This window comes from Alligator sinensis, unplaced genomic scaffold (genome assembly GCF_000455745.1).
Source record: "Alligator sinensis unplaced genomic scaffold, ASM45574v1 scaffold140_1, whole genome shotgun sequence".
NCBI classification, from domain to species: domain Eukaryota; kingdom Metazoa; phylum Chordata; order Crocodylia; family Alligatoridae; genus Alligator; species Alligator sinensis.
In genome coordinates, this window is record NW_005841836.1 from 1,319,108 (window position 1) to 1,332,697 (window position 13,590).

The window sequence follows — 13,590 nt, forward strand, 5'->3', positions numbered from 1 at the left end:
TCCTTTACTTGGGATGCCATCCTCAGCTCCATGGTAGCTTTGGCCCGTCTAACTGCCTCCCTACAAGCACGAGCAGAGGAGGTTTACTCCTCTTTGGTAATCTCTCCCTGTTTCCACTTTTTATGTGCCCCCCTTTTGGCCCGTAGGCTTCCCTGGATTTCTCTGGTCAGCCAAGGAAGCCTCCTGGTCCCTTTCCCTCTTTTTCCTTGCATCGGGGTCGTCTCCCTTTGTGCCCGAAGGATCATTTCCTTAAGGCACAGCCACCCTTCTTGGGCTCCCATCACTTCAAAACTCCTACTCTGCAGTGCGTCTTTGACTAATCGCCTGAGTTCATTGAAATCAGCTTTCCTAAAGTCTAGCACTTTCACCCTACTAGTTACCTTACCCACTCGACGTCTTATGAAGAATTCTATTATTAGATGATCACTGTCCCCCAGATGGCCACCGATCTGTAGGTCCCCTACCATATCATCCCCCGTTGCCAATACCAGATCCAATTTGGATAAGTAGGAAGTATTTGAACTTTTGGATATTTTCCAAATCAGACCTCTTATATTATTTGAAGTTTACCCATTCTTAATTAATTCCCTTATTTCCCTTTTCAAAGGAAAGAATATCTTCCCATGACTACCACCTCCTTAGCTTTTATGGTCTCCGAGAGCTGCCTCAGGAGCCCCGAATCTAGTTCTTCCCCTTGGTGTGGGGAACCACATTGCTGAATGTGGTTCCAAGCCAGGTCGGGGAATGCCTGAGATGTGAGCAATGCCTCCTAGTAGCATCCCTCAGGAAGCAAGCAAGAGAGCTATAGGAGGAGGTAGCATGTCTCTGAAGCATCCTCCACCATGAGGACTTAATTGATTCATTGCTGAAGGAGGCTGCTAGGACTGTGGAGGAAGGACTGCCAGAGGCAGTCCCAGAAAGGTGGAAGAGGACTCCCAGAAAGGTGGAAGCTTGTGACCTCTGGCAGCAAGCAGAAGTCTTAATCTCCACCTTTGCCTGGAGAAGAGATATGGAGCCCTAGCAACAGAGGACGAGAAACATGTTTCATTAGTGCAAGTGCTGGAGAGGCCAACTAGGGGCTGTGTTCTTGACCTGCTGCTCACAAACAGGGAAGAACTGGTGGGGAATGTAGCAGTGGATAGAAACTTGGGCAGCAGCTACCACAAACTGATTTAATTCATGATCCTGAGGAAAGAAAGGAAGGAAAGCAGAAGAGTAAGGATCCTGGACCTCAGAAAAGCAGACTTCAACTCACTCAGGGAACTGATGGACAGGATCCCTTGGGAGGCCAGTCTGAGGGAGAAAGGAGTCCATGAGAACTGATTGTATTTTAAAGAAACCTTACCCACGGTACAGGAATGAATCATCCTGATATGCTGAGAGACTAGCACATATGACAGAAGACCAGTTTAGCAGGAAACTCTTCAGTTAGCTAAAAAACAAAAAGGAATCTTATAAGAAATGGAAACTTGGACAAACAACTAGGGAGAAATATAAGAGTACTGCTCAGGCATGAAGGGATAAAGTCAGGAAGCTTAAAATGCAGCTGGAGTTGCAGCTAGCAAGGGACACAAAGGGTAACAAGGGGTTCTACAAGTATGCCAACAGCAAGAGGATGATCAGGGAATGTGTGGGTCCCTTACTAAATGGGGGAAGCAACCTAGTGGCAGATGATGTGGAATTAAGTACTCAATACCTTTTTCACCTTAGTCTTCACAGGCAAGATCAGCTCCCTGACGGCACAGTTTGGGGAGGAGGTGAGCAGCCAACAGTGGAGAAAGAACAGGTTAAGGACTATTTAGAAAAGCTGGATGTGTGCAAGTCCATGGGGCTGGACACAATGCACAAGGGTGCTTAGGAAGTTGCCTGATGTGATTGCAGAGCTGCTGGCCATTATTTTTGAAAACTCGTGGTGGGTGAGAGAGGTCCCAGATGATTGGGAAAGGGCAAATATAGTGCCCATCTTTAAGAAAAGGAAGAAGGATCCAGGGAACTACAGACTGGTCAGCCTCACTTCAGTCCCTGGAAAAATCATGGAGCAGGTCCTCAGGGACTTAATTTCTAAGCAGTTGTAGAAAAAGAAGGTGATTAGGAACAGTCAGCATGGATTCACCCAGGGCAAGTCATGCCTGACCAACCTGACTGACTTCTGATGAGATGACTGGCTCTATGGATGTGGGATGAGCAGTGGATGTGATATACCTTGACTTTAGCAAGGCTTTTGATACAGTCTTCAACAACATTCTTCAAGCAAGGTAAGGAAGTATGGGTTGGATGAACAGACTGTAAAGTGGATAGAAAGCTGGCTGGATTGTTGAGCTCAGAGGGTAGTAATCAATGACTCGATGTCTAGTTGGCAGCTGGTATCAAGTGGAGTGCCCCAGAGGTTAGTCCTGGGGCTGATTTTGTTCAATATCTTCATCAACAACCTGGACAATGGGATGGGGTGCACCCTCAGCAAGTTTTCAGATGACATCAAGCCTGGGGGGAATAGTAGATATGCTGGAGGATAGGGCTAGGATTCAGAGAGACCTTGACAAAATGGAGAATTGGACCGAAAGAAATCTTATGAGGTTCAATAAGGACAAGTGCAAAGTTATGCACTTAGGACAGAAGAATCCCATGCAATAGTATGGGCTGGGGACCAACAGGCTAAGCAGAAGCTCTGCAGAAAAGGACCTGGGGTTACAGTAGACAGTAAACTGAATATGAGCCAACAGTATGCCTTTATTGCAAAGAAGACTAACAGCATACTGTGCTGCATTAGTAGGAGCGTTGCCAGCAGATTGAGGGAAGTGATTCTTTTCCTTTATTTGGCATTGATGAAACTGCAACTGGAGTACTGTGCCCAGTTTTAGGCCCCCCACTACAGAAAGGATATGGACAAATTGAAGAGAGTCCATTAGAGGGCAACAAAAATGGTTAGGGGGTTGGGGCACATGATTTATGAGGAGTGGCTGAGGGAATTGGGCTTATTTAGTCTGCAGAAGAGAAGACGCGGGTTGGGAGGGCAGATGACAGAACAAGGAGCAATGGTCACAAGTTGAGGCAACGGAAGTTTAAGTTTGATATTAGGAAAAACTCTCTCACTGTGGGGTAGTAAGGCACTGGAACAGGTTACACAGACAGGATATGGCATCCCTATCCTTGGAGGTTTAAAGACCTGGCTAGACAAAGTCTTGGCTGGGATGATCTAATTGGTCATGGTCCTGCTTTGAGCAGGGAGTAGGACTAGATGACCTCCTTATGTCCCTTCCAATCCTAATTTTCTACAATTCTATGAATGCAATTTCTCCCAAATTCAGATATATAGTTATGTCATGCTATGTTTCAAACAAACTTCAGAAGGACAGGCAATGCAAACTGGGAGTGGAATGCTGAGCAACCCCCTATATTTGAAGTTGAACAGGAGGTTAGAATGATTATGCAGTGCAAGTAACAAATATGTATTTAAACATCCCATTTTCCCGGTTGCTGAGATAGGTGAGGCTTCTGAAGAGAGTGGAAGTGGCAGTATTAAAGATATTTCTTCTAGAACTGAAGACAACAAACAGGGTATTCTTCTTAGACAAGGCTAGGTCATCCCCAAAGATCTTTCCTATACCATGTGAGATTTGTTGTTAGACAAGCCCTTGCTAGCAAATGGGAACATGTTCTTGGTTAGTCACAACATACTGGTATATGACGAATAACTTGGGAACACCAACTGCGTATGTTGCCTACTTTTCCTGATATATCACGTGAAGCAGAGAGACCCTGCTTAAAAGCCATGTAACCATCAATAACAAGATTTTTAGCTGTCTTCTTCCTCAGGGGCATAATCAAAGTAAAGGGAACACCTCAGTCCCAGAGCTGGAATGGATATCAGCCAAGACAGCTTGGTAATTGGCGATATGGAATCTCAGAGTTCCCGAACAGTATGCCCTTCTAATCAGAGAATCCAGTCTGGCTACCATCTGCGGTGGAGCAGAGTAGCCTACATCTTTTTCAAAAGTGGCTGTGCCTGCAGGAAGAACAGGTTCTTACTCTATCAAAACCATGGTTCTTCACAACATTGCCAGTGTGAAGCCAGCTGTAGATGCAAATGTACCTCATGGAGGCAAGATCAACTCTGTCTGAATATCTGTGTCTGCTTGGGCTACACATTTTAAAAAGTTACAGAGAACTCTTAAAGAGTTCTGGTTAACATTCTTTCTTTCCGTATGTCTTAGTGTGGATCCAGGTATCAACTCAGGATGGTAGGAGTGGGGACTTCCAGCTGCATGCTTGAACAAGGACAGGAGTACTGCTTTCCCCAGGCAAACAGCTGATCTAGCAATTGTGTCTAAGGCAAAGCATCTGGCAAACAAAAAGGGGCTGCTTTACATTTCTGCCTTATAGATATCTGATACCTGAACATCCCTGAAGCAGGACAATGATGGTGCTTGCACTGTGCTAAGTAAGCCTCGATGTTCTATGGGCTAGGTCCACCAAGCAGCTGGTAACCCGTGAAATACTGCTGTCCTGGTAGAAACTATCAGCGTAAAGGTGTTAATTCAATTTCTCCTGGGGAGAAACATGGCCTCTCTGGAGCTCCCCCGTGAGAGAGACTCTTGCAAGAATGAACGCACCCCTTCCAGTCTGATCTGGTAGGGGAGAGGAGCAGCAGGGCAAAGTCCCCCACCCATTCTCCAGATCAGTGTAGGAGGGGACTGGAGCACCTGCCAAAGCTCTCCACTCTGAGGAAAGCATTGAGAGCAGGGCAGAGGGGGCAGCTGCATGCCTATACTGCTTCCTCTCTCAGACTTCTAGCTTTTCATTATTAGAAATAAACACTTGTTTGAATGCTCGTTCAAGGTCACTGTTTTGATAGTCTCCATGAGGCCATGGCTTGATGATCTTTTAAAGAGTTTCATAGACAACTTATTTGGTTTACATGAAATTCTGAGCCCAATTTAGGAATGAATTTTTGGGTGTAGTACTATAGCACTACCTCATCTTTCCATAATGTCACATGAGGCCATAAGCGTCTATAACTTGCTCACTCTCCCAGCTAATGTGATAGCCTTTAAGAAGACACTCTTCAGAATGAGGCACTGAATGTAGGGAGCAAGTTCTATGTTGGAGATCAAGGAAATTGGTAGAAAAGCATATGTAGCAGAACTTGTTCTACTGAAGAAACCAGCCAGTGTCAACATAATCTCATGGTTTTAATTCTTTAGGACTTTTGAAGAGAGGAGCTTTTGAGACTACTGAACTTTACTACATATCTTTCCTCCTCAAAGGCACAAAGTAGCTGCCTTCCCTCCAACACAATGGTTTAGACGTATTCCAGTCATTTGCAAGACATAACAGAAGTGGGTTGTGAGGTATTTCCTCTCCCTCCACCCTCCAGAGGTGAGCTCTAACACCTCTCTTAGTAGACAGCTTTAACATCTATTCAATGATTTACATCTTTAAAAAAGTTGAACAGATAATTGCTTTTAAACATTCTTTGTGGCTCTATGAATTTTTGTTACATAATATTGAATATTACAGCATATAATTTCTTGTCCAGATCAGATTAAAATCTAGAAGAAGAATGCCACATTTACGGATGAGCTGTGTTTTACCTCCTTTTCAGAGCCTTTGAGTACATCTGGCTACCTACCTGGGTAGAAACACATAAAGCTATCACTCTCACTGGATCTCTGGGCTATAGCTCCTGTTTGCTGACTGACTCAACTGAGTTTGGTACCATAAGCCCTTTTCCATCAAAAGCCTGTGACAGAATGAATTTGCAATCACAGAGAAACAGCTTCAAAACAAAGCATTATTTATTCTTTTATTTCAAGATAGAGAATATTCAAAGCCAAATGTTTAAGCAATACAAGTCTTTAGAAATATTTCCCCATACTTAAGTCCTAATCTTTCCTTGCAAACTGTGTTAAGCTTGTTTCGGTCCAATTACCTCTCTCTCTGGGCGGGGAGGACAGCTTGATTGGCTGCAGCATGATTTCTGGCTTAGTCTCTCAGTTTCAGTCTTTGCTGATGACCCTTTCAGTATCCTTATTTACTTATTTCTTTCCTAGGGTGACATCTTTCTGATTTAAAATGCCCTTTGGTCCTAGAAAGAATAATCTTTGCCAGCCCTAGTGGGCACCAGCCTGGGGGGGGGGGGGGGGGTGTTATTTTCCACTTAATAGCTTTTCCATTGTTTCCCTGAAATCCCTTGGTATTCTTTAGTATAACATTTTATCCTTCCCATTGTTTCATTTCTGTTAGGCTGCATGCATACATACACCCACATAATTTGGTGGAATTCTCCTGGGTTTGTTTTCTTGATAGAAAAAAATAACTTAGAGATGTCTGAACAGACATTTGGATGCTGAGCCCATAAGGACCAGAGAGCTAGCAGCACTGACATTGCACAGCCAGGAGGCCTCTGTTCACACATCTCAGCATGCTCTGTCAGCTCCCTCAGTCTGCCTGAAGACAGATGCCAGCAGCACAGGGCAGCCTGGATTGGCTGACTCAGACTGGAATCAGCCTGGGTCTCCTTAAAGCACAATATGGGGATGGTGAAAGGGGCATGTTCTGCTCCCTGCTCACCTGGAGCTGTAGGGTCCAGCCTGAGTGACACCATGTCGTGGGGGGAAAGCAGGGCATGAAGCACCCTAGTATGCTGAAGAACTGTGTTGTGGCTTCTTTCATAAAAGAAAGTATACAGACATTCAGTCTCCCAGGGGAAACTCTCTTGGGAGCAATTTAATACGGTTGTCTCTGGGTTTTCTCCTGGAGTGGCCATTTTTGCTCTGGAAGAAAACTCCCAAATATATGTATACTTGTGGTTTCTACTGAGAGAGAATCAGCTCTGTAGTTTCCTTTAGGTATTCCTCTAGGTATTCAGGCAGGATAATAACAAATTGGTAAACTGATAGGATAGTTAGAAGTAATGCACATTATTCCTCCATACTCTACAATAACCATGAGTAATAAAACTTTTGACAGAATCAAGCATTTAGCTTTTGTTTCAGTGCTGAAACCTGACAGGCTTCAAGTTCACTCCAACAGGCAGCCATAAAATGCAGCTGAACCCTATTGTGAAAATGCCTGGGTCCTTGTCCAAGAAGCAAGGATTTTTTATGCAAGAAATATGGGTCCTTGTACATAAGGGGAGAGAGAGAGGTAGACAGAGACAAAGAGAACCAACAAACCTTGCTTTAGGAGTTTTAGCAAGAGGACTGACCAAAATTAGATATTACCCGACAAGCAAGCCTGTAAAAGCTGGTGTCTGAACTATGCCATTAAGTTTTTGAAAGAAGGCTAACAATGACAGCTCAGTAATATACCTCTTCTCTATGACATGTCTTCAAAGTGACATATGAATCTGCTCCTCTGTTGTGTGTATCGTGAGGTAGAGACAATTGGCCTGGAAAGTGTGCAATTGGGATGGTTTTGGGAAGGTTTTGGGAAGGAGGAAAAGAGGGAGATTCCTTTCTCTAAACAGTAATGATTCCTGTAGGGCAAACAATGCATTTGTGCGAGGCAGGGGGAGAGGGGAGGGTTACTCCCATGATATATAACTGAACTGAATGCATCTCATAATTTCAAGAATGGCAAATCTAAAAACAAATCGTTTGCTTCCGTTTTCTCTATTTTAATACACTTTGCTTTTATTAAGATTATTCCTGTATGAGTATTTTCATGCAGCCTGCCCTCAAAAAGAGAAAAAACCCTTAGACTCCATGGATAATGTTGAAAGGTAAAGAACTAATGGAACTTGTCCTCCCTCTATGAATCAAGAGAGATAGGCAAAGGTATCCTATACCAGTGAGTATTACTCTGTGTGGGCAATTACAAGGTAGAAAATGCAAAAGGTCAATCAAAAGATGAGAAATTGAGAGGGTGTGGGTAATAGGTGGCTTGCTGGATACATGATAAGATGGAAAATGGAAGAACTCATCAAAGCTGGGGTGGGGGAGTTAGTTTTCTACATTAACTTTGCTATTAGATGGGTCAAACCAATTAATGTTTAAGTTTTAATTAATTCAGGAAAGTACCATGTTTACCCCAATCCAATACAATTTATAATTTAAGATCTAAAATTATATATAATTTTCCATGTATAAAATCTAATTTTTGGAGGGTCATCTTAAATTGGTCCCACCTTGCAGCATAGCAAACAGCAGCTGGGGGGCAGGTGGTGGGTGGGAAGGCAGCATGGGAGTCAAGTGGCCTGCCCATACCCCTCACTACTCCCTCATTTGCATCTCCTGCTGCCTGTCCCCCACATCGTTGCAGCTCTGACTCTGGCTCAGGCCCTGCTCTGGACAACAACATGGAGCACAGAGCACATGCTGCCTCTAGCCCCCAGCCAGCCACACAACAGAGGTTGCAGCAGCAGAAACTCTGGATCTGGCCTCAAAGCTGGGGCCAGAGCTGCTGCCACTGATGCTACTGTTGCAAGGCTGAGGAATTCATGCCCTGAGCCAGAGTGGGGCTCCAGCCAAAACTGGAGCTGTAAGAAGAAAGTAAGCAGTGGTGGTGGGAGGGGGGAGGGAGGAGGGGGGAGAGCAGGCAGGAGCCGCGGGCAGAGTTCAAGCTGCTGCCCCCTCCCTCTGCCACTTGTACTTAAATCCAGGACAAGGATTCTTTTTCCCCCAAGCTGAATGGGGAATAAAAACCTTGTCTTGGATTCAAGTGAATATGGTAATATAAAAATAATAGTCAGCTCAAGCTGCCATGTTTTCAAATGGTGGGAATTATGTCTAAAAGTTTTAGTGATTTCAGAGAATACTAAAAAAAAATTTTAAAAATCAATTCATAATTTTAATGTTTTCGCTTAGTTTAATTATTGCAGCTAGTTACCTTATAAAACTAATACTTTATTTTCAGCCTATCCTAGTATTATCATTTGAACAATACACACTGAGTGCTCCTACAATGCCTACTGCTACTATAACAGCTGTAACAGCAACATTTCTATTTTCCTCTGACTTGATTAAGTCTACTATATTGATATGGCCAGACCTAACAAAGGTGCGTGAGACAGTAGGTGATAAGCATGTAACAAATGAAAGGGATATTTCCTGCATTTTTAAACATTAGGTGGAAAGCAGCTGAGGATTAAAAAAAGAACAGAAACCTCCGCATAGAAGGGCCCTCCATGATATGACCCCTTTGGTAAACTGATTAAGCATTATCTTAAAACTTGTTTGGTGTTTGGTCTGTGCTACTCCTATTGGGAAGCTGTTTCAGATAGTTAAAAACCTTCTAATTTCCAGCCTAAATATATTAATGGCCAATTCATACACATTTGCTGTTGACCACACTTTTTCCTTCACCTTAAAAGGCTCTTTTCCCTCCCCAGTATTTTCCCCTCTCAGGTATTTATAGAAAGCAACCATATACTCTTTTAGCCTTCATTTTGCAAGGCAAACTTCTTGTAAGAAAGGTTCTTCAGTCCCCCAATCACCCTTGCAGCCCTTCTCTGTACCCGTTTCATTTTGGACAAGCCAAACAGAATGTGCACAAACATATTCAAGAAGAGAAACATTCTGTTCTACCTAAGTGACCAATCTACCTTGTATCTATTTTTATCTTTCTGCTGTTCACAAAATGTACCCACTTAGCAAGAAATGTGCACAGAACAACAGGTTTTAATGTTTATAACATTTTTGTTAAACTAAAAAAACCCCACAGGCACAAGAGGATTAAAAAGAAAACATTACACAGTGATAAAAATGTGTTCCAGTAAGTAACACAGGGTACTACATGTCAAGATACCACAGGAAGTCTATTGTTATCTGGCACATCCTTATACTGCATCTAGCATTATCCTGCACATCTTTATATTGCATCTATGTTTTTAATTCTTATGTTTTTGCGTATGTAAGGTAGTAAATGAAATGTTGCACTGCTCTAAAAGTAAATTTAATCTGTATGAATTAATAATATCCACTAAGATGAATAAAGACATATTTACTGCTACTGGAGACCTCCTTTTAGGATTGTAAGACGCACAAATCTATAATGAATACACTCATATAAACTGATCCTGACTACATATTCAACCTCAACATTTTCCTGTTAAGTACAGGATTGGGTGTGTGATAAGTACACACACATTTTTCAGCTAAAAAAGCTACATAGAATTCTAGTATATCTTTCAGTTGTTAAATAGGGAAATGCTGGCAACTGGCAAGCAGCTGTTTGTGGAGTTCCTTACCCTCTGCAACAGTGAGTAGATTACCCAAATCAGTGGAGGAGAGAGACGGTGCCAGCTCAGAAGTCTTGACATTTCCCAATGGCAAAAATGGATCATAGTCATTAGATAAGAGATCAGCAAGACTCAAAATATAATGGCTTTGTTGTGTATATGTGCTCGAGCCATAAACACAACAGTGCAGAACCTACAAGAATAAAAAAAGAAACAGTACTAGAAATAAACTGTACATAAAGATATCAATTAAGGCAAATGTTGTGAGGAGTTATACTTACAAAAGATGTTGATTATTTACTACAGCAGCATATGCTATAATCCAGGAAATGCTAATCTCATCATCATCTTGTGCTCTGACAAATGCAAAATGTGAGCTCCTAACCTTGCTAAATGCAATCTCACCCTAACTGCAATAAGTCAAAACATGGCTGCAAAGATCATTTTCCTGGCTCACTCTGCATCCCATCCCAGGGTCTGGCATCTCCATCAAATCAACTTCAAACACTTTGCCTTCCTTTCAAAACCTTACATAGTTTATCCTTACCCTATGACCTCTTATATGCTACTGAGATATTGTCTCCTCTCTACACTCTGACAATGCTTCCAGCTTTCATTGCCCATGCTTCCACAATTCTAGCTAAATGGTTCTCTGTGCCTATTGGGATATAAAAGTATTCTAGGTTGAATCATAATGAGTTGATCTTTCATAGTTACCCTGTATATGTAATCCAGTAATGGAGCTTTGGATGAATGCTGATCTTCAAGGACTCCAACAGAGGCTGGCTCTAGTAAGGTTTTCAGTGGTAATGCCATACACCAATCCAACAAGCAAAGTAATAATGAAACTATAAACTAAACAGAAATATGCAAAAACAATATGCAAGGATGACTCATCAAATTCACAAAAATGTTAAAGCATTCATTAGCTACACAGTTAAAAACAATAGATTCAGGATTAAGGCATTCCATTCAATAAGTACCACAAATAACACAAACAAATACAAGGTTAGTGCTTTAAGTCGCATACCTTTTTATCCACTTCCAAAGAAGAGTATTCAGCACTAGGCAATAAAAATGCAATAGTGGCCACAAGGATCTGCGTAAAAGAAACAAATCCTCAGACATGCAAAATTATAAAAAGACATTTTGTTTATTAAACTAAGTACACAGGGCCTGAACCTCTGACTTTGTATAAGATGCCTGAACTAAACTGAAAGGGCACCTATACACATGCCAGATGTCTGCTCCAACGTGTGCTAATTACCATGTGTCTGAGCAGACTCAATTAATCGAGTCTGCTGAGCATTTTATTTAATATGCTCGAGCAGCCTCTGTGTCATGTCTGTTTAGCATCCTTGAACTTCAAAATGGTAGCAGGGGTGCTTGAACTAAAGCTTGTCAAATGAACTTTAGTTCAAGCGCCCCCACTGCCATTTTGAAGCATAGGACACTGAATACACATGATGCTGTGGGCACTTTAATCAGAGTGGCTCTGGGAGCTGCTCTAATTAAAGTGCCTGCTCCTTCACCCCGAAGCACGTGTATAGATGTCCAAAGTTCCTATTCTCCAATTAGCCTATCCTCAGAAGAAATTTGTGCAAGCTAGAAAAAATAATCACGTTCCAGGAACTACCACAGACACCTCTCTTAATAGCGACCAAGGGAAGTTAAGAGTTAAATTAAATGTAATTAAATTTCTTTATTAAAAAGTAATACAGAACTTCAGTATTAGCCATTCCCACAGATGAATATTTTAAGAGATAGACATACTTCAGTAATTTTCCGGGGCAGAGAAGATTCGTACTTCTGAATCTTTTCCCAATATGAAACTAGCAGTTGTAGAACATCACAAGCTATCTGAGCTACCAATTTATTAGAAAACTGTAAGAGAAAAAAAAAGTTAAGTACCACCATAGCAGAAGAAAATATTTATATACAGTTTGTGCCACAATCTTTTCTATTTTATAAAGCATGAGATCCATAAAAACTACAGTAAAAGATTGTCAAAGTAGCTCAATTCAATACTCAGTGCTAGGGAATACAAAATTGAAGGTTATTGGTGTAGCCTTAACTTGGCTTGGTTGTGTATATTCTTCATTATATTACATGGTCATATATTACTGTATGCAGAACCTTGCACAGCCATATTGTGGAGCTGGTGCATGCAAAAACGTGAGGGCATTCATACACGTGCTGTGGGAGGTGATGGGGGGATGCTGCCAAGAGCCTCTCTAATTAAAGCATGTGGAGAGTCACATGCATCAATATCCCTGCGCTGAAAAATGGCGGGGGGGGGGCTTTAACTAAAACTCAGTGAGCAAGCTTTAGTTAAAGTGCCCCGCCGCCATTTTTCAGCGCGGGGATGATGACACGTGACACTAGAGTCTGCTGGAGTGTGTTAATTACCAAGCTCTGGCAGACTTGATTAATCGAGTCTACTCTGACACACTGTTATTACAATGTGTCAGAGCAGCCTCAATGTACGTGTACAGGCGCCCTTAGTTGCTAGGTAAGGTCTCTGAGGGGACTGAGCATGCTCAGTGTAGTTGAAATCTTCAGGGAATTAACTGCTAAACTCTAACAAGTCACCACTGAGGATGGGGACACTCTAACAAGATCCATTTAAAAACTTAGAATTTAACCAGAGCTGAAAACATTTTTGCCAAGGTAACAAATGGCACATTCCTGACACCTACTCCTCTGACTAAAAAAACAAAGTACTCTTGGAACTGGGCTTCTCAGGAAACAATTATATTATTTTTAACACGGATAAAACAACATACATTCCCCTTCTCTTTCTTGTGAACAACTGAATCATTTTAACTGAAATCTTTAAATTAATAAACATATCAGTCACAGGCAGATATCGGGCATGGACCAATTTCAGCCTTAATAGTTATGATTTGGCAAGCAACTGAAAACACAAGAAAGCATCTGACAAACTTAACTTCAGATGTTATGACCTGTGCTATCTACAATTAGAATAAACACATAAAATAGAATCCATTATTATGTGAATAAGTAATACCATCACTAAAAAAGTATAATCCCAAATCTGTTTCTGTGAGAAGTTAATCTTCATATGAACTTTTTGAATTTAGAATGGCTTCACATAGTAAATCCTTTTAAATCATGCTTCATGCTCGTAAGAGGCATTTAGACTTCTTGGTTTTTATTTACCAATACATATCTGAAAACATTAAATTTCAAGCACGCATATGTAAATATACATGCTAAGAATAAAGATTATCACTGAACAATCATTTAAAAGTATGTAAACTGATTTCCATTTCTTCTTTGCTTGGTTGTTATCATATTAACTCAATTCCAAGATAATTGTTTCCCCCCATTTAACATGGGTGAAAAAACTCTCATCTTAGAATTGAATATGATAATTGGGGGGGGGG

At 41.6% G+C, this 13,590-nt stretch overlaps 1 protein-coding gene across 2 annotated transcripts in view; it reads right to left on the reverse strand.

Annotated features, from left to right (window-relative positions):
* The window catches only part of RALGAPA2 (Ral GTPase activating protein catalytic alpha subunit 2), a 375,043-nt gene that overhangs the window by 129,220 nt on the left and 232,233 nt on the right, over positions 1 to 13,590 (reverse strand). For both annotated transcript variants that reach the window (XM_025201970.1, XM_025201964.1), the window contains 4 exons: positions 11,954 to 12,064; positions 11,211 to 11,279; positions 10,898 to 11,035; positions 10,190 to 10,373 (listed from right to left, as the gene is read on the reverse strand). In XM_025201970.1, the coding sequence (XP_025057755.1) occupies positions 10,190 to 10,373; positions 10,898 to 11,035; positions 11,211 to 11,279; positions 11,954 to 12,064 (502 nt within the window). The remainder of the gene's footprint in view (positions 1 to 10,189; positions 10,374 to 10,897; positions 11,036 to 11,210; positions 11,280 to 11,953; positions 12,065 to 13,590) is intronic.